The 27,910-nt window shown below is 41.8% G+C and overlaps 2 protein-coding genes and 1 long non-coding RNA gene across 16 annotated transcripts in view; 1 reads left to right on the forward strand and 2 right to left on the reverse strand.

The window, feature by feature from the left end:
* SORBS2 (sorbin and SH3 domain containing 2) overlaps positions 1 to 27,910 on the forward strand; it is a 399,306-nt gene that overhangs the window by 303,174 nt on the left and 68,222 nt on the right. For 10 of the 13 annotated variants that reach the window (XM_054031114.1, XM_054031115.1, XM_054031124.1 and 7 more), the window contains 6 exons: positions 618 to 1,094; positions 13,204 to 13,345; positions 16,067 to 16,242; positions 22,993 to 23,059; positions 24,219 to 24,263; positions 25,485 to 25,671. In XM_054031114.1, coding sequence (XP_053887089.1) covers positions 618 to 1,094; positions 13,204 to 13,345; positions 16,067 to 16,242; positions 22,993 to 23,059; positions 24,219 to 24,263; positions 25,485 to 25,671 — 1,094 coding nt within the window. Of the gene's footprint in view, positions 1 to 617; positions 1,095 to 13,203; positions 13,346 to 16,066; positions 16,243 to 16,837; positions 17,022 to 22,992; positions 23,060 to 24,218; positions 24,264 to 25,484; positions 25,672 to 27,910 lie in introns of those variants that run through there. The other 3 variants (XM_054031123.1, XM_054031125.1, XM_054031126.1) reach the window with 3 other exon arrangements.
* Positions 10,197 to 11,713, reverse strand: LOC128838709 (uncharacterized). The gene is made up of 2 exons (XM_054031128.1): positions 11,212 to 11,713; positions 10,197 to 10,735 (listed from the first exon to the last, which is right to left on the reverse strand). The coding sequence occupies exons 1-2, from the start codon at positions 11,423 to 11,425 to the stop codon at positions 10,260 to 10,262; spliced, it is 690 nt and encodes a 229-aa protein (XP_053887103.1). The 5' UTR covers positions 11,426 to 11,713; the 3' UTR covers positions 10,197 to 10,259.
* The window catches only part of LOC128838710 (uncharacterized), a 29,686-nt gene continuing 17,861 nt past the window's right edge, over positions 16,086 to 27,910 (reverse strand). The window contains exons 3-5 of one of the 2 annotated variants that reach the window (XR_008445247.1): positions 19,880 to 20,305; positions 18,055 to 18,157; positions 16,086 to 16,144 (exon numbers count right to left, since the gene is read on the reverse strand). This is a non-coding gene — a long non-coding RNA (uncharacterized LOC128838710). Of the gene's footprint in view, positions 16,145 to 18,054; positions 20,306 to 27,910 lie in introns of both variants that reach the window. The other variant, XR_008445246.1, reaches the window with a different exon arrangement.

A 27,910-nucleotide genomic window follows, 5' to 3' on the forward strand; every position in this document is an offset into this window, starting at 1 on the left:
GTGGTGCTCTGGTAGGTTTTGCAGGGTGCCTCCAGGGTTGATATTCAAGGACTATCAAAATTTATTTTTGTCAGTGAGGCAGTGAAAAAAAAAAAAGTAATGGGTTCCAAGAAGCAAAAACTCCACAATCCATTTCTCACAACTAATGTGAATGTTTGATATTAGTGTTTGAATTAATTCTATCCACTTTTAATCCATATTATATCCTGTTTCAAAAAGATCTGATGGAAACCTTTATTATTTGCAGAGTAGGAAAGATGTATTTTGTGATAATCAAACAAGCTGATGAATTAACAGCAACACTCTCCAATGTATATAAGTGTGACCCTATTCAAATCTCAACTCAAAACATGGAACACATTATGAATATTCATTCTAGTGCACTTTGGTTACTGGCTTTGCTTCCAATAATACTTGACAGGTTCATTTCCTTCATGTTTTCCTTCTTTAATATAGAGTATGGTTGATTTATTTCCTAATCCATGTGAATGTGAACTTCCTAGGACAGCTAAAAGCATGTGTTTTGCAGCTTGCCTACACACAGCAAAAGGCAAAGGGAAAGTTTTTATTAATTTGGTAATATGTTTTCTTTTCTTATTTTTTTTCTCATAACTCAGCTTGGAAACCAGAAAATAACTGCCAATGTGATGGAGGTAAATGCTTCACAGACACACAGACAAACAGCAACAGAAGTTTCTTCACTGCCTCCTCCTTCCGTGGTACCAGTTAACAGAACCTCTTTCTCACCAGACAGTGGCACCCACCTAGCATCATTTATTTTGCCAACGCTTGATGATTTTTTGCCTTCACGCTTTTATAAAACCCTGGCCCTCTCACATTTTTCATATAAATACCCTTTCCTAGCTCCTGAAAATACTATCCACAGGAATGAAACAGCCTCTGTAATCACAGACTCTGCCATGAGTGAGTACTCCTCTCGCACAGTGAGTGAGTCCTCCACAGCCATTCTAGATGAGCTGCAGACTTGTAACTATGATACTACTGACTGTTCTGAAACACCTTCCCCAACCTTGAGCCAGATGTCTGCTGTGTCAGATGGCACCACCTTAACCACCACTGCTGCCACTTCTCATGTAATTATCCTTCCTTTTTCCTCCAGTTTGTGTAAACAGGTTGCCAAAGGGGAAAAGAACTAATTCTTGTCTGTTATCCCATTACTCAAATGAGCATGGTGTCCGTTGTTTATTCAGGTTCTGCACAGTCTGGTAATATGTTTTACTACAATAATAACAGATTCCGTAAAGCTACTCAAAATTGTGCAATGTGTTGTGCAACTCTAATTTCAACTAAGATATAGTGAACAGTTTGTTTACAACTAATGGCCAGTTTCACTCTTATCACTCAGTCCAAATATGTTAAAGAAAAGCAGACTGAGGAATTTAAGCTGATCTACTTTAAAATATTTAATTAGTTGCCATACAAAAAGAAGGCATAGGTTGAATTTTGAGAGAGGCTGAAAACCAGCTTTCTGCTATCATTGAGGTACATATGTCAGGCACTAATATACCTCATAGATTCATATTAATGGGGTTGATGAGAATACTTAACACAACCTTGTTTTCCACTAGCCATGACCACTGACTGCATGAAGCTGTTTCTGTTTTATCTCCTCTAACTAACAGTTCCCTTTCTTAAGCACAGTTGTTTTACAGGAATGAACTGTATAAATAATCTTAGATTTGGATCCTAGGAATTCTGTTATTTTTTCAGGGATGCACTTTCTCTGGGTAACTCAAGGAAAATAACCAAATCTAAATACATATGTGTTTATATATAATGTGTAGTATATGTATATTTATATATGTATAGATTAAAAGGTATAGAATATGGGTCAAATTCTGCTCAATTTACCCATGTGAGTACTTCTGTTTACTTCAAGGGAACTGCATTTATGATTAAGGTGAGTCAGAATTGGTCCCATATTTCAATTAAATAACAGATCACTGAATTACAAAACTATAAATATTCTTTGTGGGGGTTCTCTGATGACATGATGATAAGCTGAGACCAGAGCTCTACTGCATCATAACGTTGCCATATTTATAACTTTGACCAAAGATTTTGTGTTTTATCATTTACATGTAGTAACAACAGCAAATTTTAACTTACTATAAATGTAACTTTAAAGTATGTCTTTTTAAGAATGGTTTTACTCCAAAGTTGCAAATAATTACTTTGAAGAGTAGGGGTTCACTGTGCTGAATGCTTTTTATATTATGTGACAAAATTATGGGCATGTCAAGTAAAACCAGTAATTCCCACCCATGAAACAAAAAAATTTCAAGGCATTGGAACTCCAAATCTGTGTACTGCCTCCTAGTTGTAAGCAAAGATTAGACAATACACAGATAAAACAGCATCAACACAGGCTTTAACCAACCAACTCAGTAGACTGTCAGGTGCCTACATTATCTGTGTGCAAACAACTATTTGTTCTTTTTGAACAATATTTTTGGTATGTTAAAAAGATCATGATCTGTTTTTTTGCTAGCCCTACCACCTCTTCTTTTTTGGCCAATCTCCCCTCATGGAGATCTGTGATCTGGCAGCCACTTCCACCCTTAGCCAAAGTCATCCTTGTTAGCATGAGGCCAGATGGATAGACATCTTTTCAGTGCCATCTGTCCCTTTAACTGCCAACAAAAATTACTCATCCCTAATGGGGAAAGGGGAAGAAGGAGCCTCCCTCTGAAGGACATAAAGAAGAACCAGTCTGGGAGCCCCACATGGAGAGCGGGCTGCTGCAAGGAGCCACTACTGAGATGACAAGGAGCCACTGCTTCTGTTACCAACCTTTCCTCCTCCCCTTTTCTCCACCTATTGAAGAGGGTTAGATGACTGCAAATGTTTCCAGGAGCTGGGAAGTTGATTGGAAGATTGGCGGCAGGCATGGGTGTTCTGGCAATGACTCCATCCTCCAAGGTGGGGACACTAATCTGCTCAAGGGTGACTGCTTTTCTTTCATGGAGGAGATGATCACTGGAGGAACAGTAGGGACTGGATGGTCTTACACCATCCAACAGTTTACAAGAAGTTTTGTAGCTCTCTGACAGCTGCTGTGTCCAGTCCCAGTATGTTCAGCATTTACTCAACATTACCACAAAATGGTCTCTGAGAATGCACAGTTATTACCTATTCTACATGTAGTGAAAAGCTGTGGTATCTCAAACACCACTGTATAGCTACTGTTGGCAAAGCAGACATTAATAGTGACCACTGTATATCTTACTTGAACCTGTTTCTCCACTCAGTAAGTCTAAAGTGGTCAATGTTATAAAGTCCATATTAGCCAGCAGATACCACGCAGTTATTTGCTAGTCAAAGTACACCTCTACCCCAAAATAACGTGACCCAATATAACACGAATTCGGATATAACGCGGTAAAGCAGTGCTCCGGGGGGCGGGGCTGTGCACTCCGGCAGATCAAAGCAAGTTTGATATAACATGGTTTCACCTATAACACGGTAAGATTTTTTTGGCTCCCGAGGACAGCGTTATATCAGGGTAGAGGTGTACAGTGAAAAACTATAGTACCTCAGACACCAGAGAGTAGTTCCTATTGACAATGACTGGCTATTTAATGATGACCATATATTTATAACTAGAGAATTTCTTGCTTTATTAATAACTATTCTTTGCCTATTTTGTTAATCATTTTCAAAGATAATTTTATTTAAATATGGACCATCTCTCACCTCCAGTCTGTCTTCTCTAACTACATAAACTTGCAGCAAACACAATGCTAAATTAGAACTATTGCCTTAGCCACTGATTTAGGTCTTTGTGAAAACCTGAGGCAAGAGACGAGTTGTAAAGCAAAGGTCTTATTCAAGTGCACGTATTTGGAATTGTAGTAAAAAATACAGAGCATAACTGGCAACGTAAACGGCTTTGCAAATTTGCTCTCAAGTTTAATCCTATTATAAAGATTTCTCTTTAAAGTTCTTTTCACAGAATCTTTTTTGTTTGTGTAGTTTTAAAATATGAAAACACAAGAAATCGTTAGTGACATGTGTGAGAGTTGTTATATCTTACCGTAGCTGCTAAAAACCCAGTTTAGCTAAGACTATCCCAGGTTTGGGGAATTGATCCTTAGTATTTTCAGTCCTAGCCAATGTCCTGGATGCTGGGGTTGGCTGTAGCACTGCTGCACACCACCTCGTCAGCTGCTCAGACCTCTGTAATCAAGTCTTCTCTCCTTTTGCTGGCTGCCTCTAAGAATCAGCAGGTAGCTCCTGTCCCACCTGGCTCCATCTCAGCTGTTCTGAGTGGGAATTGAAGGCAGCTGCTCCTACTGAACTTAAGAGTTAATGCAGGTGCCTAGCTCAGGAGGAGTGGGGGGGGGGTGTGAAGAGAAGATCAGCCTTCTCCCTGTCACCTGGTTGGGAGGTTCCTGCACCTAGGTAGTTTGGCTCCCAGTCAACAGAAGTAGAAAGCTCTTCCACAAGGAGAGCCCAAGTGTAGAGTAATGGAGCAAAGAGTGAACTGGGCGAGAGTGAGAAAAGGCATAATTTTGAGATAAATTTGGATTATGGGATTCTAGCAGGCCCCAGCTACCTCTGTATTTTGGTGACAAATTGGTTGTTTTCTCTGCCTTTTTCACCCTTCTAAAAAAAATACATATGAGAACAAAATCTAAAATTTACCAGACAGCATACACAAATTTTGATTTAAATGAGAGATGAAGGCACACAACACCACTCAGGACTGGGCCCTAAAATACAAGCATCATATCAGAAAAAGCATAATTGGTTACTCAGTGTTTGTGAGGGCAGGGCACTGTTGACTGGCAACTTCTCAGAGCTAGCTTTTAAAAAACAAGCCCTCTCATGGATATAAGATACATCAGATGCTGAAGCCCAATAGCAATGGTAGTGTTCACATTGTAGTAGCTCAAAGGAAAATTCTGTTAATCACTAACAAGTACTTCTAGCTGAGGGATATAAGCAAATATTAATATCTTGTAAGATTTCTACCACTAAAGAACAATAATTTATTCATTCATTCACCTGCTCTTGGAGTGTATACTTCAGATCACCTGTTTCCAGTAAGGTTGGTCTCCTGCCAGTGTTGCAGCCCACTCTATATTAAGGCTGAGGTGGGCAAGGATGGAAGCCATGCCATCCCTCCAGCATATGCCATGTCCTCTCCATCCAGCTTTTGCTGGATCAAATGCATAAAGCTGGCGGGCTGGTATGAACTCCAACATATGGAACAGATGCCCAAGCTACCTGAGCTGGCATTGAGTTGCTCAGGAAGACATTGGAAGCTGGTTGGTCCAAAGCCTGACATCCTCATTCATAATGTGATGAAACCACCATATGTCTTCAATACATCATTGCTGTTTCATGTTGAAAATGTCCAGCTGGCCCATTTGCATCTCTGCAGTGGCCTAGGTTTCAGAGCCATTGAAAAGGACAGAAGCCAGTGCTGTTTGATAGATACACATCTTATCCAAGTTGATATGTGGTGTTGATGCCACAGAGGCTTCCAGAGAGCTTCTACAACACCAGGAGCCTTGCTGATTTGATGTTTCATGTCAGCAAGTCAACCACCTTCCTTGGTAACAATGGAACAAGAATGTCACATTTTTATGTTTGTCATGTACAGTCATTCCTGATGTCTGTCTGGCTAGGTAAGGCCCCTATCATCATAATATCTGAGTACCAAATAGTATTGAGGCATCTGTCCAATCTGTCCTATCTCACTGTCTGTCACAGGCATTTGTAAAGTGCCCATCACTGTAGAACCTAAGTGTCTAATAGAGAAATGTAAAGGAATAATTTTTTCCAGTCCATAAATGATCTGTTAATTCTGTTCCTCCAACCAGAGGAAGAAAATCTTATGAAGTGTGTATGGTGTACGTGTTTGTAGGCATGTGTGTGTGTGCATACTCTCTGTTGGGAGCAAGTCTTCTCAAAGACATAGTTGCATTTAGTTCTATAAGAGGAGAGATTGGGCTCACTCTGGTTTTAGGAACAAAGAAAGTGCCTCACATCCAATGGGCCTCAGCTGAAAACAACCTTTCCCTAGCTCCTGAAATAGTCTCCCTGGGCTCATCCAGCTCTTGTGTTCCTATGGCTAGAAGTATTTTTGGAGGATTATATAGAGTGACAGAGCTCTTCAGAAGCTCAGGTGTAGGATCTTAGCCTGAATGTGAAGTCCTATCAAGAGTCAGTGAATGGCATGAAGCACCAATGTGAAATAATATTGCTCAGGTGTCCTATCAGGAGTTGGGCTACAACTTGCTGGGTCTGTGGACATTTTTGATAAATAGCATTTCTGTAAAGTGATAAAGGCCCATATCCCAGTTACCATATTCAGGTTCTTTTTAAAACACAATGCCATGCATGTGATACTAGAATGTGTAGTAGTCATCTCAGCCAGTTGGGGCCTGACAACTAACAATAAAGGGGAAGACACCCTACTGGTTGCATGTGTAAACACCTGGCGTGTGAATAAATGTGACAGTTGTGAGTTCAAATTAAGCATGCACACATGTGCACTAGGATTTTAATATTTTGAAAATCAGACCTTTATTTGCATTATTTCATTGTAACTATTTTTAAAGAATTTAGAAGCAAGCATATTTACAATAAATAAATGCATCTTTTTAAAAAAATCTGTTTAAATGTTTGTTCCTGCATTTCTAAAGGAACAGATCTGAGCAGGCAAGCTCTAATGGACACATTGGCACAACCTTAAGTTCAACTACCTACTCAATTCACCTCTAAAAGATATCCATAAAACGTAATGCTCTGAATGCATTCAGGAGTTCTGATGACATATACTTAGGAGCTTCTTTTTCTTACACAACTGCAATTCCTATTGAGGTAGTAGGAGGTATGTGTGAGATGTAAAAACAAGCCTAAAATACTTCATTCGCAAAATACCCATTTCTTAAACTACAGGAGTGAAGCCTATCACTTCTATATAGCACAGGAGAGAGTGAACCACATTTCATTTATAAAGAGTCTAGCAATAATGTACATTCTTTTTAAAACTGAGGTTTCTTGTTCCTCGCTTTTCTGCTTCACACCCTTACCTTCACATTTCACAACTACAGCTTTCAACAGAAGTATAACATGAATCCATTCTTCAATTGTTCTCTTTTATTATACAAAACTAGATAAAGGAGGTTTTCGATGCTCATAATTTTGTTTAGAGTTTTAAAAATAATTGCATGGGGAAAGAGACATAGAAAATTGCAGCCTTGCCATCTTTTTAAAATTAAATTAATGATTGGATATTAAAAATGGATTTATCTTCTCAGATTCTCCACTCTATAATCTTTGTAGAACTCTCCAACTGTGGTGTGGCAGCCCAGCTGTGGAGATCTAAAGCCATGTGGTGGTGGGGGGATAGGACACATTGCTTTAGAGAAACCCTCTGAGAGCAAAGCTCAAGTGGTTTGTGATGTCAACAGACTCCCTTATTGTACTGCTTTCTTAGTTTTTGTTTACAAGATGCATTGATGCACCTTTTTTTGCTATAATATGCATTACACTCAAGCATCTCACAGTTGCCCATGTGCTGGTTGCCACCTTTCAAAGAAGTTTCATCTCACTATGTCCTTTCCCCTTCAATCTGCACACACAGTTCCATTAATGTCAACCGGAGCTAAGTATGTGGAACGAGGTGTCCCTTTAAAGTGAGTGATCTAAGGCCTTGGCTACACTGGCGCTGTACAGCGCTGCAACTTTCTGCGCTTAGGGGTGTGAAAAAACACCCCCCTGAGCGCAGCAAGTACAGCGCTGTAAAGGGCGAGTGTAATCAGAGCCTGCAGCACTGCACGCTCGCTCACAGCACTGCAAGCTATTCCCCTCAGGCCTTGTCTACACTACGAGAGTAGTTCGAATTTACTTGCATCGAATTTTTGGAATCGATATTGCAAAGTCGAACGTCTGTGTCCACACTAAGGACAGTAATTCGACTTTGTGAGTCCACACTAACGGTGAAAGCGTCGACATTCGAAGCGGTGCACTGTGGTCAGCTATCCCACAGTTCCCGCAGTCCCCTCTGCCCATTGGAATTCTGAGTGTAGCCGGCAATGCCTTCTGGGTAACAAAATGTGTCGAGGGTGCTTTTGGGTAACTGTCGTCATCCGTCCATCACTCCCGCCCTCCCTCCCTGAAAGCGCCGGCGGGAAATCAGTTCGCGCACTTTTCCAGTCATTGACAGCGCGGATGCCACAGCACTGCGAGCATGGAGCACGCTGCGACCATCGCTGCAGTTGTGGCCGCTCTCAACGCCTCGCAGCTTATCATATAGGTTTCCCTGAGGCAGATGCAGAAAAGTCAGGCGAGGAGGCTACGGCACCGCGGTGATGTCCTGAAGTCTGAGAGTAGCACAGACCTCTCAGAAAGCAGGGGACCCAGCGCCGAGGACATCACGATGGCAATGGGTCATGTTGATGCCGTGGAACGGCGATTCTGGGCACGGGAAACAAGCACTGAGTGGTGGGACCGCATAGTGCTGCAGGTCTGGGATGAATCCCAGTGGCTGCGAAACTTTCGCATGCGGAAGGGAACTTTCCTGGAACTTTGTGAGTTGCTGTCCCCTGCCCTGAAGCGCAATGACACCCGGTTGCGAGCTGCACTGAGTGTACAGAAGCGAGTGGCCATAGCCCTCTGGAAGCTTGCAACGCCAGACAGCTACCGGTCTGTCGCGAACCAGTTTGGGGTGGGCAAATCTACCGTGGGGGTTGTTGTGATGCAAGTAGCCAAGGCAATCGTTGATGTAGTGCTGCCAAAGGTAGTGACCCTGGGAAACGTGGAGGCGATCATAGATGGCTTCGCAGCGATGGGATTCCCAAACTGCGGTGGGGCCATAGATGGAACTCACATCCCTATCCTGGCACCGGACCACCAGGCCACCCAGTACATTAACCGAAAGGGCTATTTTTCCATGGTGCTGCAAGCACTGGTGGACCACAGGGGACGTTTTACCAACATCTACGTGGGATGGCCGGGCAAGGTTCATGTCGCTCGTGTTTTCAGGAACTCTGGTCTGTTTAGACGGCTGCAACAAGGTATTTACTTCCCGGACCACAAAATAACTGTTGGGGATGTGGAGATGCCTATAGTCATCCTCGGGGACCCAGCCTACCCGCTAATGCCCTGGCTCATGAAGCCCTATACTGGCGCCCTGGACACTGAAAAAGAACTCTTCAACTACTGGCTGAGCAAGTGCAGAATGGTGGTGGAGTGTGCTTTTGGCCGTCTCAAGGGGAGATGGAGAAGCTTACTGACTCGCTGTGATCTCAGCGAAACCAATATCCCCATTGTTATAGCAGCTTGCTGTGTGCTCCACAATCTCTGTGAGAGCAAGGGGGAGACCTTTATGGCGGGGTGGGAGGTTGAGGAAAATAGCCTGGCTGCTGATTACGCACAGCCAGACAGCCGGGCGATTAGAAGAGAACAGCGGGAAGCGCTGTGCATCCGGGAGGCTTTGAAAGCAAAGTTCCTGAGTGAGCAGGGTAACCTGTGACTTTTAAGTTTGTGTACAGAGAAGCTGTACCTGCCCCCGTTTCTTTACCCAGTTAATGTTGACTATCCTACCCAGTTACATACCCCCTTCACCCCCTTCCAACACACGTTTCTAAATAAAAATAGTTCTACTTTGTTAATGCACACCGTTTTCTTTAATACTGTTTTCGCGGGAATTTTTTAAAACTGGGACGCAGACTGTGGTGCGGAGCGGGTGTAGTGTAGTGACGCGAATGAAGCTTCTAAACTCAAGGATTGACGGGCTCCGCTGCGGTGGGATGGTTGTTTCAACGGAGCCTGTCACCCCTCCTGATCGGGACTGTGTGTATGGGGGGGCTATGTGACTTTGTGGCAGGGGGAGGACGGTTACAGATCCCCTGCTGCGTGGCTCTGTGATCCTGCATAAGGACCGCCGCTTAAGATCTGTAACTGCCCTCCCCCGCCACAAAGTCACAGAGCAACCCACCCCCCACCACATAACATGAAAACAACCTCCCAGACTAACCAGGGTAACTAGTCACTGCATCACTGCACTGTGTATGTGCCCTGCTGCTGTGCCTGCCCCCGCCTATGTACCCTGCCAAAGGCGACTGTCCTGTCCAATTACCAACCCCCTTTCCCCTCCTCCTCCAGAAGAACATCATTGAAACAGTAGTTAACAGAAACTTATTTTTTATTATCAACTACACATGGAACTGGGAGGTGAAACTTGGACGGGGGCTTGTGTCAGGCGGGAAGGAAAGAACTTTTCAAGTTTTGGGGAATGAGAGCCTTCTGCTACTAGAGCTCTCTGCAGGGGTGGAGTGAGAGTTAGCAGGGACTCTGCCGCCTCTCCTTCTTTGCACTTTGGGTGAGGTAGGTATGGGACTTGGTGGCGGGGGAGGGCGGTTAGAGATGGACTGCAGCGGGGCTCTGTCCTCCTGCCTCCGTTCCTGCAGAACATCCACAAGGCGCCGGAGCGTGTCTGTTTGCTCCCTCAGTAGTCCAAGCAGCGTTTGAGTCGCCTGCTGGTCTTCCTGCCGCCACCTCTCCTCCCGATCCATGTTTGCTTGCTGCATTTGGGTCAATTTCTCCCGCCACTGGGTCTGCTGTGCTGCCTGGGCTTGGGAACAGGCCATAAGTTCAGAGAACATGTCCTCCCGTGTCCTCTTCTTCCTATGCCTAATCTTCGCTAGCCTCTGGGAGTGTGATGCCAGGCTAGGTTGTGAGACAGTCGCAGATGTGGCTGTGGGAATGGGAAAAAGGGAGTGAATTCCTCAGAAAGATAAATGTAGTTGTGAACAAAGAACATAGTCTTTCTCTGTGAACAAGACCATGCACAGCACCTATCACATGCGCACTCAGCACAAGGTCGAATTCTCGGCCTTCGCATTCAGTGCCTGGGGTCTTCCACAGCACATTTGAGAAGCGGGGCAGCACAACGGAATTTCTGTTGCAGGCAGACATGGTAAGCCGTAGACTTGTGCCAGTTTAAAACTTTTATATTACCACTGGCCTCATTTCACATTTAAAGCAATGTCAGTCCCTGCTGCCAGCAATCCGGCAAGCGGGAACTCTGCCCCTGTCCCACCCCCTCGCGGCTGTCCCCAGGAACGATCCCTTTCGGCAGCCCCTCTCCCGCCTCCACCGCGTGGCTGCAAACCAGCGGTTACAGTTCTGTAAAGGAACGAGCAAGCAGTCCCAACACTAACATTCCCCTACCTAATTCAAAGCAGGTCACCATGGGCGACATCACCCTGATGAGGATCTCTGACAGCGAGAGAGAGAGAATGCTCCGGGAAAGCCTCCAAAGACCAGGGCCGTATGCCGCCCTGCTGTGCAGAGCAATGATTCCCGAGTACTTGATAGTCTCGTGGCGCGGCAACGTGTCGTACTTCGGAGGACCCAATAAGGCCGCTCTCCCCAGGACCCTCATGCAACGGCTTTCCAATTACCTCCAGGAGAGCTTCATCGAGATGTCCCGGGAGGACTACTGCTCTATCCCTGCACATATAGACCGCATTTTACTCTAGCTGCAGTAGCAGGGACTAAACAGTAGAGCGGCTTGGGCAGGACAATCACGGAAAACCGGACATTGCTAGATTTTTTTTCAAAACTTGCACTGCCCATGACTGAACCGTTAAGTGCCTAGGGCAAAGTAATCATGAACAACCCATTCTTTTAATTGTTAATATTCCTGTTCTGTTAAAAATAAATGTTTAGATGTTTACAACACTTACTGGCTGATCCTTCCCCAGATTCTGTGTCCGGGGTAACGGCTGGAGACGCTTCGTAGGGGATCTCTGTAAGGGTGATGAAGAGATCCTGGCTGTCGGGGAAATCAGTGTTGTGAGCGCTGCCGACTGCCTCGCCCTCCTCATCTCCTTCCTCATCTTCCCCGTCCGCTAACATGTCCGAGGAACCGGCCGTGGACAATATCCCATCCTCAGAGTCCACGGTCAGTGGTGGGGTAGTGGTGGCGGCCGCACCGAGGATGGAATGCAGTGCCTCGTAGAAACGGGATGTCTGGGGATGGGATCCGGAGCGTCCGTTTGCCTCTTTGGTCTTCTGGTAGCCTTGTCTCAGCTCCTTGATTTTCACGCGGCACTGCGTTGCATCCCGGCTGTATCCTCTCTCTGACATGTCTTTTGAGATCTTCTCATAGATCTTTGCATTCCGTTTCTTGGAGCGCAGCTCAGAAAGCACGGACTCATCGCCCCACACAGCGATGAGATCCAAGACTTCCCGATCAGTCCATGCTGGGGCCCTCTTTCTATTCACAGACTGCACGGCCATCACTGCTGGAGAGCTCTGCATCGTTGCCAGTGCTGCTGTGATCGCCACGATGTCCAGACAGGAAATGAGATTCAACTGGCCAGACAGGAAAAGGAATTCAAATTCAAATTTTCCCGGGGCTTTTCCTGTGTGGCTGGTCAGAGCATCCGAGCTCGTACTGCTGTCCAGAGCGTCAACAGAGTGGTGCACTGTGGGATAGCTCCCGGAGCTATTAGCGTCGATTTCCATCCACACCTAGCCTAATTCGACATGGCCATGTCGAATTTAGCGCTACTCCCCTCGTCGGGGAGGAGTACAGAAGTCGAATTAAAGAGATCTCTATGTCGAACTAAATAGCATCGCAGTGTGGACGGGTGCAGGGTTAATTCGATGTAACGGCGCTAACTTCGACATAAACGCCTAGTGTAGACCAGGCCTCAGAGAGGTGGAGTACTTACAGCGCTACGAGAGAGCTCTCGCAGCGCTGGCGGCGCGATTCCACTCAAGCTTCACAGCGCTGCCGCGGCAGCGCTGGGAAGTCCTGAGTGTAGCCAAGGCCTAAGGCAGCCTTTGTTACATGATGAGAGTAAGTTTCACTGCCACTTTCATTTTATACTGATGTCAGATCCATGCAGATATTTTTTATGCAGCTCATCCTGCTGCCTTGATCATGGTCCTTCTGTCCCCTTCCCATGACTCCAGCATTCTTCATACAAGACCTTTATAAGGACAAAGGGGGAGGCAGAGATTCATACGGAGCACATTGCACTCCTCCTATGATGTGTTTTGTATTTCAGTGAATACTGATCCCTGTTGCGGCTAAGTACCTGACAACTGGGTATTGTCATGTGGTTGATGGTCTTACATCACCCTTTATTTGTGAAGGTATTCAGAGAACTTTGTGTGTACTTTAATGGGATATTGTTTTGTTTCTCTCAGGCCCAGATAACAGTGAATGGGAACTCTGGCACTGCTGCCAGTCCAATGAGTCACTTTCAAAGGCCTTTTTCCCCTTCTTCAGCTTACTCTCCACCAGCTTCACTCAATTCAAACATTATCATGCAGCATGGCAGGAAGATGGGTAAGCCTTTCACATAATGTTTACTTTATACATCATGCAACATGTTCTGATTTGTGGGGCAAGGACTACAAACAGTTATGGAGCATTCCACATAAATAAAGGTATTATCTATTCATGTACTTTGGGAAAATTACAAGCAACAACACAATTTATTGTTAGACACAATAACATTCCTAAACTGGATTTACTACAGTCTTATTACTTTAAAGCAAGATTCTTATACATATGTGAATGGCCTCTTGCAATCATTCCACTAGTTAGATTGAGAGTGAAATCATATATTAAAACTACATGACTTTCAGATATTCATGAATGTGGATCAAAATCCTCGTAGGTGTCCCTTATCCTCATTAAGGCATTAGGGTCCAGTTTTGCATGGTGCTGAGTTACTGGTCCCTCAATTTGCACTATCTTCAGTGGAAGTCATCTCCTCACAGGTTGTGAGGTCCTGAGATTTTAAAAGCTTAAAGCGTTGCCAAATAAAATTTCATATGTATTCTTTAGAGGGTCATAAGAAATGCATCCGAAGAAGTGGGATGTAGCCCACGAAAGCTTAGGCTCAAATAAATTTGTTAGTCTCTAAGGTGCCACAAGTACTCCTGTTCTTTTTATAAGACTAGATCGCACTTTACAAACATATAAGGACAAGATCTCTGCCCCATGGAATATAGTCTAAAATGATTTCTGTTTTCCAAAAAGCACATATAAGACCAAACATAATGTCTCTCCATTAATCTTTGTATGTGCAATCAGGTGGGTTTTCCAGTTTTCTCATCAACATTTGCATATTCAGAATCTATATGCACAAAAACATTTGAATATGCATAATGAGTTTGCTCCTGTGTTACACAGGAGGTCAGATTAGATGTCCAAAATTGTCCCTTCTCACCTTAAAATCTATGAATTGTATAAATGGTATATTATCTGTGTACAAATGATAAGAGCAAAAATTGAGCACGTGTATCTGCACAGGCAAAAATACAGGTTCACTTAAAAACACCTGATCTCTGATTTAGAGATCTGAGTCTTTATTAACTATGCTTCAGACATTGTCCCTAGCCGGTCCGTTTTGAACATGATATTTAAGAGCATTATCTCAGGGTGGTTCTGAGTTTCTGAGACTTACAAAACAATGGCCAGATCTCACATTCCTTGTACACTCAAAAACCCTTTGATGCCAGCAGATTGGGCCCTGCAAGGAGCGTAAGATCGGATTTCAAAAGTTTTCTAAATTTATCATGTATATTTGAAAAAAAGCCCAGATAGTCAGACATTTGACACACACAGATGCATCTCACCAGGTATGTGTAGTACTGGATTATTTACAGGCTTTCAGACCAAATAACTGAAAAGATTGTGTTAAATCCAAATTCTTTCCAATAAATAGGGAGAGAAAATGTTCACATTACACTCAGAACTGCAAATCATCACAGTCGCCTTTGTTGCGTTATATCACAGTTCTTCTAGTTAAACATTAAAAACTGTAACACCTATTGCATTGGAGGGAAATCATAGTCTCCACCAGCAGTGCCAAAAATCTAGCTTTATGCCTAATTTCAGCCATCTTGCAGCAGAAACATGGATAGTACAGTACCTGCTGTTGCAAACCATGCTTAGATAGTCATAACTGCCCACTAATTAGCCACAGAAATCTGTTGCCTGAATGACTAGAGAATCTTATTATGTTTCTTCTGTATGCAAGAATACATCTAAGCACATCACCTTATGACAGTACAAGGCTTCATATGACATGTCCCAGCATCTTAACATTGTGTCTTTTTGTTAATGACTTGCTGTGAATTTTAGAGGTAGGTAGTAGTAGCTAGTATTAATTTCAATAATTAAAAGAAGAGTTGGGGAGGGAGTTGCAAAATTATCCTCTGCACCAAAAACCGGTAGTAGCCTGCAGTTTTCACCTCAATGAATGAAGGTTGCTCATTGGCATGCCTGCTACGGGGAGAGGCAGAGTTATTGATGTGCACATGGCATATTAATCATATAAAGCTATTTAAATAAAGGTATTAATATAAATGTAAGGATGAAAAGTATCTGTAAAAAACATAATAGACCTCATAATTCATCCAAGTTCCAAAGCTGGTAACATTAAAGGGAGTTTCCTGGGTAACTCACAGCATAAAAGCAGGATCCAACATATGTACTGAAAATCTCTGTGGAATGTTTGAGCAAATTCATTACTACACATGTAGAACAGAAATTGTTTTCAACTCTTCCATGCTTCTGGGAGCAGAAGAGTTCACATTACCGCAGAGCACTTGTTCATAGTATGGATGGCAAAGTGGCAAGTCTAGATTACAGAAAAAAAGTGTCTATTCCACTAGCTTCGCTAAGACTTTTGTTTGTCTGTGTGTTTGTCTCTCTTCCCTCAGCCAGACCTTAAAAGCAGAAAAACAAATTTTGTTTTCAAATGTTGTACTTTTCTTTTTTTTTATCTCTCTTAACCTGAGAGATTTTGAGCTCCGCACAGAGTTTAATAAAATAATCCACATATGTGTAACTACTTGAGTAGAAGGTTTTGCAGTGGAAATCCTACTAAACCCAGCTGCTCAGGCTAACGTGTAGTATTATCAGGTATTCTGTATGGATGTGGTTATCAAATTTCCTTTAATGTTTGAACAGCACTTTGGAAATGTAAAGCGTGCTATAAGTGCTAAGTATGATTATTCTGTCGTTATACAACATTCTGTCGCATTATCTTTACAGACTCCACAGAGACATACTCACAGTATGGTCAGTCTGTTGGCAGCAGCACCACTCCCAGTACAATACCAATCTGTAGATCTTCAGAGGAAGAGAAGAAAGTCACAGTCATTAGAGCACCACATTATGCAGGGATTGGCCCGGTAGATGAATCTGGAATCCCAACAGCAATTAGAACGGTAGGAAATGCCAGGGAGTGTGTGTTTGTGTGTGTGTAAGAGAGAGAGAGTAACAGAGAGAGAACTCAGACAATGAATTGATTGTTGGTAATGGGTTTTTCACATTCTTCTAGTCTTATATAATGTGGAATAGAGCATGTGTAATCAGAGGGCTCATGAATATAATACTTTGTGTTGCAGGAAGCATAACTGGGCAACCCCATAGTTCTAGTTTTAATTATAAATAGTCAGAACTGCAGTTTTTGTTCTTGTTTCTATTATTTTCCCTGCCCTTTGTGGTGTTATGCTGTAATTTCATTTACTGTCTGTCTTGTCTTTCTAAACCTGCAAAGTTTGCCAATTTTTCCCATTAGCAAATAAACCTCAGGTGCCTATTTTTTTCCCATGGCTACTGTATTGAAATTAACAGACTTGTTCCAATAATAACCCGTTTGACTGCTATCCCAATGAAATGCATCGTGGACCGACCATGCTTTTTCATGATGTTTAAATGAGCAGCATGGAAACCCTCTCGTTGTGATTAGTCCAGTTTTGATGACTTGCCACTAGTCACTGCTTGAGCAGTCCCAGGATGTCAGACTGAAGGGTTTTGTTTTTACTATGCTGAAGCATTCTTTCCACGCTGCTGTCAGGGCAGCCCCTTCTGGCTGGTCCAGACAGTAGCAGTGAGGCTACGAAGGAGCAGCTCACTGGCCTTCCTGGCTGGAGGAGAGGTGTTGTGCTAGACGGAGAGAGTAAGAAGAGTGGGAGCCAGGATGAAAGCGGCAGAGCCCTTGCAGGTGAAATCTTTGTGAGGTGCAAGGATGTAGCAGCTGTTGGATATACTTTGCCTGCCAACACCGACATATGGGGTTGTGTAATTGCCAAGAGCTGCTTCACTGGATTGAAAAATTAGGGGGAAAACAGGAATTGATGGAGAAAAGCAATAGGAAAGATTTCAGAATAAGTGGTAAGACTGGGATATTTTGAGTAAGGTGGGGGGAGGAAACTCTAGCATTTCTTGCTTTCCTTTCCTTTGATTTTGGCATATACAAATGATACAATAGAAAGCTTTTAAAAAATGAGTAACTCGCATTAGAACTAAGCTATAGCTTCCCATTCCTGCTAAGCAGACAGCCCTGCCTTTTGTGTAGGAAGTTATTGTTTTATTGTGCTTTTTTAAGAATAGCAGATTGATTCCGTAGGGTGGATATTAGTTATATAAGAGTATAAGAGAAATCCCCCAAGTGTATTTAATGTGGCTGGCAAGCTGCCAACAGTGTATTTAACTTCCAGATCTGATAGTCTCAGTCTCTTAAGATTTTCTCTGAAACTCATGTATGCCATTTGGATTTTTTTTTCCAGTTTGGGATTGCTTTCTTTTCAGCTCTGTGCTGCTGCATCAAAACCTTATGCAGCTTGTAATATTACTGTTATGTAAATGAGTCTCATGACCAGAGTGAGTTAAAAGTTATGGTCTGCTAGGAATATACCATGTAAGTAAGAGAGAGAGAGAAAGAGTGTGTGTGTGTGTGTTGCCACTTCCCTCACACCCCACTGGAAATGAGATTCAATTCTCAAGGTACTGATCTGAGCATACAGTTTAAACAGAGTGAGGCTGATGTGTAGATCTGAGCATATCCCAGCAGTGAGAGACTGAAGGTGGTGGTAATGTCAGCAAACATGCTGCACCATCCCATCCCTCAGAAATGTAGCACCATCCAGGAACATACAGAAGTGCCACAGCAGCGTTTTCAGTGAACGAGGGAAAACAGGAGAGTAGCAGTTGCTCTGTTTTCCAAGGGTCATTGGGCACCCAAATATCCAGCTCACCTTTCAGTCTTCTGTTGGAGGGACCTGAGTGTTTCAGTTCTGCTCATCTCAGCAATACAATGAAAGTTTCCAAGTTTCTTGTACAGATTAAAAAGACAGCTGCCTGCAGAGTGCAGAAAACATGAGTTTCAGTGTAGTAGAGAACATTAAAAAGGTCTGCCCCAAGCCACAGATGGCTCATCACGCTGACATGGTTTAATGCATGTCTGTATCTGTTTCCATAGCTAACAGTACACAAGGGAGTTATCTGACTAGCCTTGCATCCAACCGTCTTTGACTTCCTTAACCCTATGGTTAGAAGTTGTCCAATAAAAGATATTATCTCACCCACCTTATCTCTCTAAGTCTGTGGATCAGGTATCCATTTTGTAGCTGGGTGAACTTGAGGTAGTCTTTCAGTGTGAGTTTGAACCCACAATCTCCAGGATTGTAATCAAGCACCTTGACCACTCAGCCACTGCACCTCATTGTAAATAACATAACTATTGCATATTGAGACACTGTGCTGCACAAAGAGAGGCTTTCAAATGAGAGTTTAGAAACAAACTTTTTTTGCAGCATGTAACGCTGATGATCTCCTCCCGTTTTTCCTTTATGCTCCCAGTCCTCAAAGCTCAGTGCTGTCCTGCCAAGAAAGGCTGGCTGGAGCTGTCTTCAAAATCCATCCTTAACATTTCTGTCTCTCATACTGGAAGCAGTCATTGCAAAGCTCTCCTTACTCCCAGCATCTGAGCTTGTTGCCTCGATAGTATTTCAGCCCCTGCCAAACCAGGAAGCGCGGGAGTAAGCCAAAGTCTGGCACTCAGACCCTTGCAATACGACCAAACTACCAGCATAGCCCCAAGCATTTTGAAGTGCCAGGGCAGAAAAATTTGACTTTGGAAGTGAATGATCAAATTGTAACTCTCTCAGAAGAGTTTTCAGTCAAATTGTCAGCTGTGATTTTAATCCAGTTTTCAAATTTTCCAGCTAGTTTGGGAGCAAAATAGTATCTATACCATGTTATTGCTAAGCCTTTGAATCTTTACAAAGATGAGGAAAAACAAGATAGCTGTAAGAATCTAATCATGTATGTCCTCAAATTTGAGCATTAGCTATGTTGTTGGAGATCTGTTTCTTCAGCTTCTATAAAATACCAATATTTGGGAATAAGAATTCACAAACACAAAATGCAATTTTTCTGTGTCAGTAAGAAACAGAATTTTTAAATCAAGCGGTAAGTGAATTTAGGCTGTTTTCCTAAATACAGTAATAAATATTATATGTGCAGTATCAATTGTATCCACAAGCAGAAATTAAAGTGGTACTGTACTAGACATCGCTAGATTTAAATACCATTACTATGGATCTAACCAAGAAAAAAGTCACTAAAATGTAGTGTGACTGCATATTTTTTAACCACAGTATCCAAAATAATTGTTTCCCGGTTAACTATCAAATTATTCTGAATACTAAAGAGGCCTTTCTTTTGTGTGTAAATAACAAAATGCAGTCTGACCAGGTTTCTTTTCCTTTCGCAATGATGTAACATTCCAGCTAGAACTGATTTCTTTTAATGGATTTTACCCACTGATAATTAGGAAACATTTTAACACAAAGCACTATTTAATTATGGGTTGCTTCATACGTGAAATAGAATGTAGGGCAAAATGAAAAAAGCTCCACTGAGAATCATAGATGCCTGCTTTAATTGTGCACTGTCTGATGGATTGTTACAACACTGAAAATGATTATAGAGTCTCCCAAGTACTACTTGCAGATTTTTCTTTTCTCTTTTACTATCTTTTCCCTGATTATTCATTCAAATATAATAACTGTGTCTCACCATTTAATTGCAATAAATGTAGTCCACGTGAATCAGCATGGTATCTAAAATGACCAGATGCATGGGTGAACGTGGATAATTCCCAGTGTAATGTATGGCTTGTGGAGTTAGCTAATGTAAGTTGAAATACTATATTTTAAAAAAATGATTTATCCCTCCTCAACTCATTTAATATTGCCCAAAACACAGGGTCAGAGAATTGAAGGGCAAAACCTGCTCAAGTACACAAAAATATGTTTGAGAGAGGAGAACTGAAACTTAATGATATAATGCTTCTCTTCCCATCCCTTCCCCACTCCGTTGGCCCCGTGAAAGCCTCTCCACATGTATTCTGCATGATTGGATTTCCATAGATTTGGAGGGGATGTGACTGTCAGCAAGGGAATTGGGCCTGGAGACATCTATGCACCTTCATTCTCTGGCAAACTGTGAAGACATAACCATAAGGATTAGTGTTGACACTTTTGCATTAATTCCTATAGATTTTCACCACCACCCATCCAAACTCAGTTGGAGGATCATTTCTGGCCCATCACAAGCAGGGAGACATTGGTAGCATGGATCCAATGGCTTCTTCATAAATCAAGCTCAAGCCCTCTCCAAAGTCTTGCAAGCACAGAGATATAACCAACCCTTGGGAATTAATGTTTACAAGATCAGAATTACTCTCTGTGAGTTTGCAGATTGGGATTGGAGGGAGGATAATGCCACACCGAGCAGCTTTTCCTTGAGCATCTCCACTCCATGCAAACCAACCATCCCAAATCTCAGGTCAGATAAACTCCCTGCACTCAGAGATGGGGCAGAGGTTACTGCTGCTTAGGTTCAACTCCTTTCCCTCCAACAGATTTCTGGCCTTTTCAGTTGAGTGTTTGCTCTTTTCATCTCCAGGTCAAAAACAGGAGAGACTGATTTGGCCTATTGTATACATGGATATTTTATGCCATAAATTAGCAATTTTGTGAGACCTAAGATTTTTTTCATAAAAAGTCTTGCAGACAAGTTTTTTGATAGGGAACAGTTTCTGTCCAGTTACTTACAATGATAGCTCCTCAAAGTGCAGTTTTAGGGGTTAACAAAATAGAAGAGTTAAATATAAGCAATGTAGCAAGGAGCATTTAAAACAACAAAAAAGTGCCTCTTTTAACATAGGTAAGCAAACTGCTGTTTAAAATATTTATTAGTGACTTAGAAAAGATGGTGAACAGTGAGGTGATAAATATTCAGATGTTCAAATTCTGTAGGTTAATTTGGACTAGCGAAGACTTTGGGGAACTTCAGCGAGTGAATGTGAATGGGCACCATGATAACAGAAAAAATTCAACCATGGCAAATGCAAAGTAATGCGCATTGCAAGGTATATATTGAACTTTTTGAATATATTGTGAGGCTCTAAATTGATCATCACCACTCATCTAACAATGTGGGCTTCATTGCGGACATGTGAATAAAAAGCTCTGCTCACTGCTCAGCAATGGTCACCAAAAGCAAACAAAATGCTAGGATATAAAAAGAACAGGATAGAAAATACTCTTGAAAACATTATTTTGCTATTATATAAATCTGTGATCTCTCCTCACCTACAATACTGTTTCAGTTCTGGTCATCCTATCTCAAAAAAGATACTGCAGAAATAGAAGGGGTTCAAAGATGGGTGGTGAAAGTAGTTAGAAGCCTGGAGAAATTTCCATAAGAAAAAAAGATTGAAAACATTGGGACTATTCAGTTTCCAAAGGAAACGTCACAGAGGTGTACCAAATAATGAGTGGTATTCAGAAGGTAAATTGAATGCTCCTGCTTATCCTTTCTCCTGATACAAGGACCAGGGGAAATTCAATCAAATTAAAAGGCAACAGATGTAAAACTGATAAAAGGAAATAATTATGCATTATGTAAAAATAGTAACATATGGAACTCATTGCCACAAGATGTCATGAAGGTCAAATTCCTAGTAGCATTAAAAAAAGACATTTATGCAGGTAATGAAAATTTCCACAGCTGCATTCAGTAGCAATTTTATTTTAAGATAATTTCATGTTCGCCACTAACTGCCTGGAGTTAGGAAGAAATGTTTCCTGTGGGCTGGTAATTGCCTACTTTTAGGTTTCTTATACTTTCCTATAAATAGGGCCCTAACAAATTCACTGTCCATTTTGGTTAATTTTGTAGTCATAGGATTTTTAAAATTGTAAATTTCATTATTTCATATATTTAAATCTGAAATTTCACCATTTTGTAACTGTAGGGGTCCTGACCCAAAATGGGTTGGGGGGGGGTTCACAAGGTTATTGTAGGGGGGTCGCGATATTGCCACCTTTACTTCTGTGATGCTAGCGGTGGCTCCACTGCCTTCAAAACTGGGCTGCCGGAGAGTGGTGGCTGCTGGCCGGGAGCCCAGCTCCAAAGGCAGCGCCGTCCCCAGCAGCATCGCAGAAGTAAGGATAGCATAATATGGTATTGCCGCCCTTACTTCTGCACTGCTGCTGGCAGAAAGCTGCCTTCAGAGCTGGGCGCGTGGCCAGCAGCCGTTACTCTCTAGCCACCCAGCTCTAAAGGCAGCGCAGAAGGGTGACAATGTTGCGACACCCCTACAAAAACCTCGCAAGCCCCCTGTGCTCCCGTTTTGGGTCAGGACCCCCACTTTGAGAAACACTGGTGAAATCTGTATAGTATAGGGCAGATGTTCACAAAAGACCAGATTTCACGGTCCGTGATGCGTTTTTCATGGCTGTGAATTTGGTAGGGTCTTACCTATAAAAGCATCTGGTACTGGCCACTGTCAGAGGCAGGGCATTAAATAGATTGACCACTGATCTGGTATGGCAATTCCTATATTCTTAAATACTGTCTTTGTATCCAAGAGCAGATTCCAAACGCTGAAAGATATTTAGGGCTGAGTCAAAGATTCATAGGAAACCTTGCAGCTGTACAGTGAATGAGAAAGAGTATGTGTGGGAGGGATCCATAAGGGACTGACCACAATGGGCCAAATTCATCCCTACAGAATCTCTTTACAAGTCAGTGGCATTACAGCAGGGATGAATTTGATCTAACATGTCACCACTGACCTTTTTGTTTCTTTAGCTAATTGTTGTAAACTGTATTTTATTCAGACAGTTGACCGGCCAAAGGATTGGTATAAGACAATGTTTAAGCAAATCCATATGGTTCACAAGCCTGGTAAGTATACATTTTTCTGTTTGTTACATAACTCTTAGTGGCATTAAGAAATGCACTTTCCCTGCATTCTGGTGGCTTGCTCGCTGATCATAACAAAGCTTATGATCACTGAGATGTAGATACTGAATAGAGCCCAATGGGAATTTCTCCAAGCTAAGTCGGTGTGATAAATGTTATTACAGCAGAAGTGTTTTTCCAGCAAAAGGCTACGTACTTTTCTGATGGACTTATTTTTATTACTAACAAAAAATAAAGGAGAAAAGCCTATCTGATCATGTACAACACAAGAGATCAGTGAGATGTTCTGAGTAGCAAGGAACTTTGCCTGTACTCATCTTCAGTCTGAGTGACCAGGACTTGGCTGGGTGCAGGGTGGTCATTGCTACCTTCTATTACAGAGCCCCTGTGTGCTAGGACAATGAAGCCTACTGAATGAGAAAATACGCTGCCCCTACTTATTTTCCTCTCTCCTCCTGTTAATTTGTAAATAAATTATTTTTTGAAGAAAAGGATCCTCTGACATATTATTAGTCTTATTAATAATAATATTTTTGCGTATTCTCCCTTTCATCCAAGGATGTCAAGGCACTTTACAACAATAATTATGCTTCATTATACCTCAGTGAGGGAAGGAGTTGATATTATTCCAATTTTACTGATGGGGAAATTGATGTAGCTAGGTTGATTTGCTTATGGTCATACACGACATCAATGGCAGAATCAAGAATGGAAAAACACCAAAATGATGTCTGCCAGTCCCCTGCTCTAGCCACTGGACAACATTACTAGATGTAAGAAGTTGCTTTTCAAAGTAGGAATGATACGTTATTGTCTTCTAATAAGGGGAAACAGACAGGAGAGGAAACAACTGGGAGGAGATGAGGGTTGAATAGAAAAGAATGAGTATAACTCACAATTTGGGGTGAACCAGTAACTCTGCAATCTGGGTGTCATGGCAACAATATGCCATTCAGAATAAGTTGATAAAAATAGCCCATGATACGTGTAAAGGGCAAAGACAAACTCCAGAAAACATGTACACGAGGGCTGAGAGCTGATAGTCTACTAATCTTCTGTTTGTATTTGCAAAGACAAAGCTGCTTGTTATGAAATACTGACAGCTAGTGCACTACTGTAACATATATATTTCTCTTTATAGATGACGGCACAGACATGTATAATGCTGCGTATGCATATAATGCTGGTAGGAGTTATTCCTTCACTTCCAATGAATCTTTTCTTAGTGTCAGCGAGCAACAATGGTAGCTAACCACTCAGGCCTGCTCTTATTAAGTTTGTCATCATTGTCATCAAATGTCATTATTCTTTTTGATCTCTATTTGTGTCTTTGTTCACCAAATGTGGCAACGCCTCATTTTGGTTTATTTCTTACTACAGAATTAATCAGACATGTACTGCAGATGTGGCCCTCTCAGTGCAGATGGGATATACTGTAATGTTGTAATCTCTGACTAAATTATATTTATTTTCATTCATGATAGTGTATAGTTTGACTCTTGAATATTAAACTAAAGAGTAAAGTACAGTATGAAAGTGTTAAGTGTAATTACATATACAGGTGAAGATAAGCATTGTGCAGTTTGTTGTATACAACTGCCATATTTTTAGATTGTACTACATTAAGAAAACCTAGTTATGATGCCTCTATTTTGTGATCTTGTTAATTTTTTATACTGATTTGACATTATTTAGCACTAAAAAAGTAAAATATTATTCCTATAACAGATATATAAATTTCAAATCTTTCAGAAGAAAGAAATCATACTGCAGTGATATTTTACTAGAACAAAAACTCCTTATCATGTGAATGAAATGTACAATACAAAGTATTGTGTGTTATGCAAAAAGCACTTTTAAGAGTTCTTTAATTTAAATTTTCATATTGCTTTCAATGGGGCTCCCATGCTGATATTTTGTGTGTTATCAAGAACATGTGTGTATATCCAAGATTCATGACCCAAATGGACTCTTGAGAGCTTAGTCAAGAAATTTGTCTGGGTAATTGTCCACAAATCTAATTGCGTAGAGATGCTCTTACATACAAACCCAAAGAACATTCATTAAAAAGAATGAAAAAGGTGTATCTATTTCTTTTTCCTTCTCAGCCTACGACACCAATAACAGCTGAGGGCAGGACAGTTCTGGGGGACTAATAAGAGGTTGCAGTTAATTGCAGTTAATTGCCAGCTTGTGATTAATTCCCATGGAATGTCCTGAGCCTTTGTGGGTGGGGCAGGGAAGAAGGGCCATATATAGATCTATAATAATTATTTGAAAATGCACACAATACTCACCAATGTGTTTCTAAAACTTACAAGGTTTTGATGTCCCAGATTTGTTAAATGAATGTTTGGTATTTTACTGAGATGCATTTTGGTTGTTTCTGTGTTCTGTTTTACTTTAGGTAGTTACAGCCCATCCCTCCCCGCTCAGTCACACCCTGCTGCAAAGACACAGACATACAGACCATTGTCTAAAAGCATTTCTGACAATGGCACTGATGCCTTTAAGGTCTCTTCCCCGATACCTCCTCCACATGTACCACCTCCAGTCCCACCGCTTCGTCCAAGAGAGAGGTCTACACCCGAAAAGTAAGCAGATTTACTGGGAGGGGGAAACAGTCTATAGTAAATACAACATTACAATCAACTAATAAAAGTGATGGATGTAGAAGTAGCATGAGAGAGTTGGGTTTGTGATCACCAGGAGAACTGCATAGTGAATTGCCTTGCAGATGCAATGGTTGCGGTCCTCTTGAGACATATAGAAAGATTTATATGTAGTGCCGGGTAGGTGCTGGTAGTCATGGTACATGTAGGTACTAATGACATAGGAAAAGGAGGACAGAGGTCCTGGAAGCCAAGTTTAGTCTACTAGGTAAGAGATTAAAGTCCAGGACTTCCATGGTAGCATTCTCTGAAACGTTTCCAGTTCCACCCGCAGGGCCAGTTAGACAGGCAGAAGAACTGCGGGGTGTCAATATGTGGATGAGATGATGGTGTTTGGAGGAGGGATTTGGGTTTATTAGGAACTGTGGAACCTTTTTGGAAAGGAGCATCCTGTACAGGAAGGATGGGCTCCACCTAAACCAAAATGGAACCAGATTACTGGCATGTAAAATTAAAAAGGTTGTAGATGGCTGGGAGAAAGCTGACCGGTACGGAGGATCACATGAATCAGACAGACACACTCTTAGGAAGGGGTTTATTAAAGGGCATATTCTGTATCCTAGTAAAGAGGACTGGATTGAAGTTGATAAAGTACAGGCGGGAATTGAAGAGAAATAGTCAAATGAAAAAGAGTCCCATTCAATTACATCACATGAAGGGAGATGACTAAATATTGCCAATTTTTATATTTTTATATTCCCACACTTAAGCCATTCTTTTTAGGTGACAAATCTAAGCAACTTGAGGTGTCAAAAGAAGAGGTTTTGGAAAAAATTGATAAATTAAACAGTAATAAGTCACCAGTCCAGATATTAGTCACCCAAGAGTTCTGAAGGAAATCAAATATGAAATTGCAGAACTGCTAACTGTGATAATTTACTTATTGCCTCTGTACCAGATAACTAGAGGATAGCTAGTGTAACACCGGTTTTTAAAAAAGACTCTAGAGGTGTCAAAGTTTGCAGATGATACAAAATAAATTTATATAGTTAAGTCCAAAGCTGACTGTGAAGAGTTAGAAAGGGATCTCAAAACTAGGTGACTGGGCAAAAATATTGCAGATGAAATTCAGTGTTGATAAATGCAAAGTAATGCATATTGGAAAACATAATCCCAACTATACATACAAAATGATGGGGTCTAAATTAGCTGTTATCACTCAGGAAAGAGATCTTGGATTCATTGTGATAGTTCTCTGAAAACTTCTGCTCAATGTGCAGTGGCAGTCAAAAAAGCTAACAATGTTAGGAACCATTAGGAAAGGGATAGATAATAAGACAGAAAATATCATAATGTCACTATAAATCCATGGTACGCCCACATCTTTAATACAGTTTGCAGATCTGGTTGCCCTATCTCAAAAAAGATGTATTAGAATTGAAAAAAGTAAAGAGAAGGTCAACAAAAATTATTAGGGGTATGGAACTGTTTTCATATGAGGAGAGATTAAATGACTAGAACTGTTCATCTTAGAAAAGAGATAACTAAGGAGGTATATGATAGCGGTCTATGAAATTGTTAATGGTATTAAAAAATTGAATAAGGAAGTGTTATTTACCCCTTCACACAATATAAGAACCAGGGGTCACCCGATGAAATTAATGGGCAGTAGCTTTAAAACAAACATAAGGAAGTATTTCTTCACACAACTCCCAGTCAACCTGTGGAACTTGTTGCCAGGGGATGTTGTGAAGGCCAAAACTATAACAGGGTTCAAAAAAGAATTAGATACATTCATGGAGGATACATCCATCAGTGGCTATTAGCCATGATGATCATGGATACAGCCCCATGCTCTAAACGTCTGACTGCCAAAAACTGGGACTGGACAACAGGACATAGATCATTTGATAAACTGCTGTTTTCTTTTCATTCCCTGTGAAGCACCTGGCATTGGCCACTGTCGGCATTGGTCTGACCCAGTATGGCCATTCTTATGTTCTTATGAAAACAAGGCCATGACTCAGTGGGGCATTCAGATATTAAATGATGTTATTGCTTCAGTGTGTGCACTGTGCTTGATGCTGTCTTGTCTGGCACTGGTACTTAAGCAGCCTAGGAAGTCTCATGCCAATAATATCTTATAAAGCATATTGAACATCCACTCTTTTCCATGGGACTATCCTGCCTCCTGTATTTCAGAATGATCCAGACTGCAATG

Source organism: Malaclemys terrapin, chromosome 5, assembly GCF_027887155.1.
Source record: "Malaclemys terrapin pileata isolate rMalTer1 chromosome 5, rMalTer1.hap1, whole genome shotgun sequence".
Taxonomy (NCBI): Eukaryota; Metazoa; Chordata; order Testudines; family Emydidae; genus Malaclemys; species Malaclemys terrapin.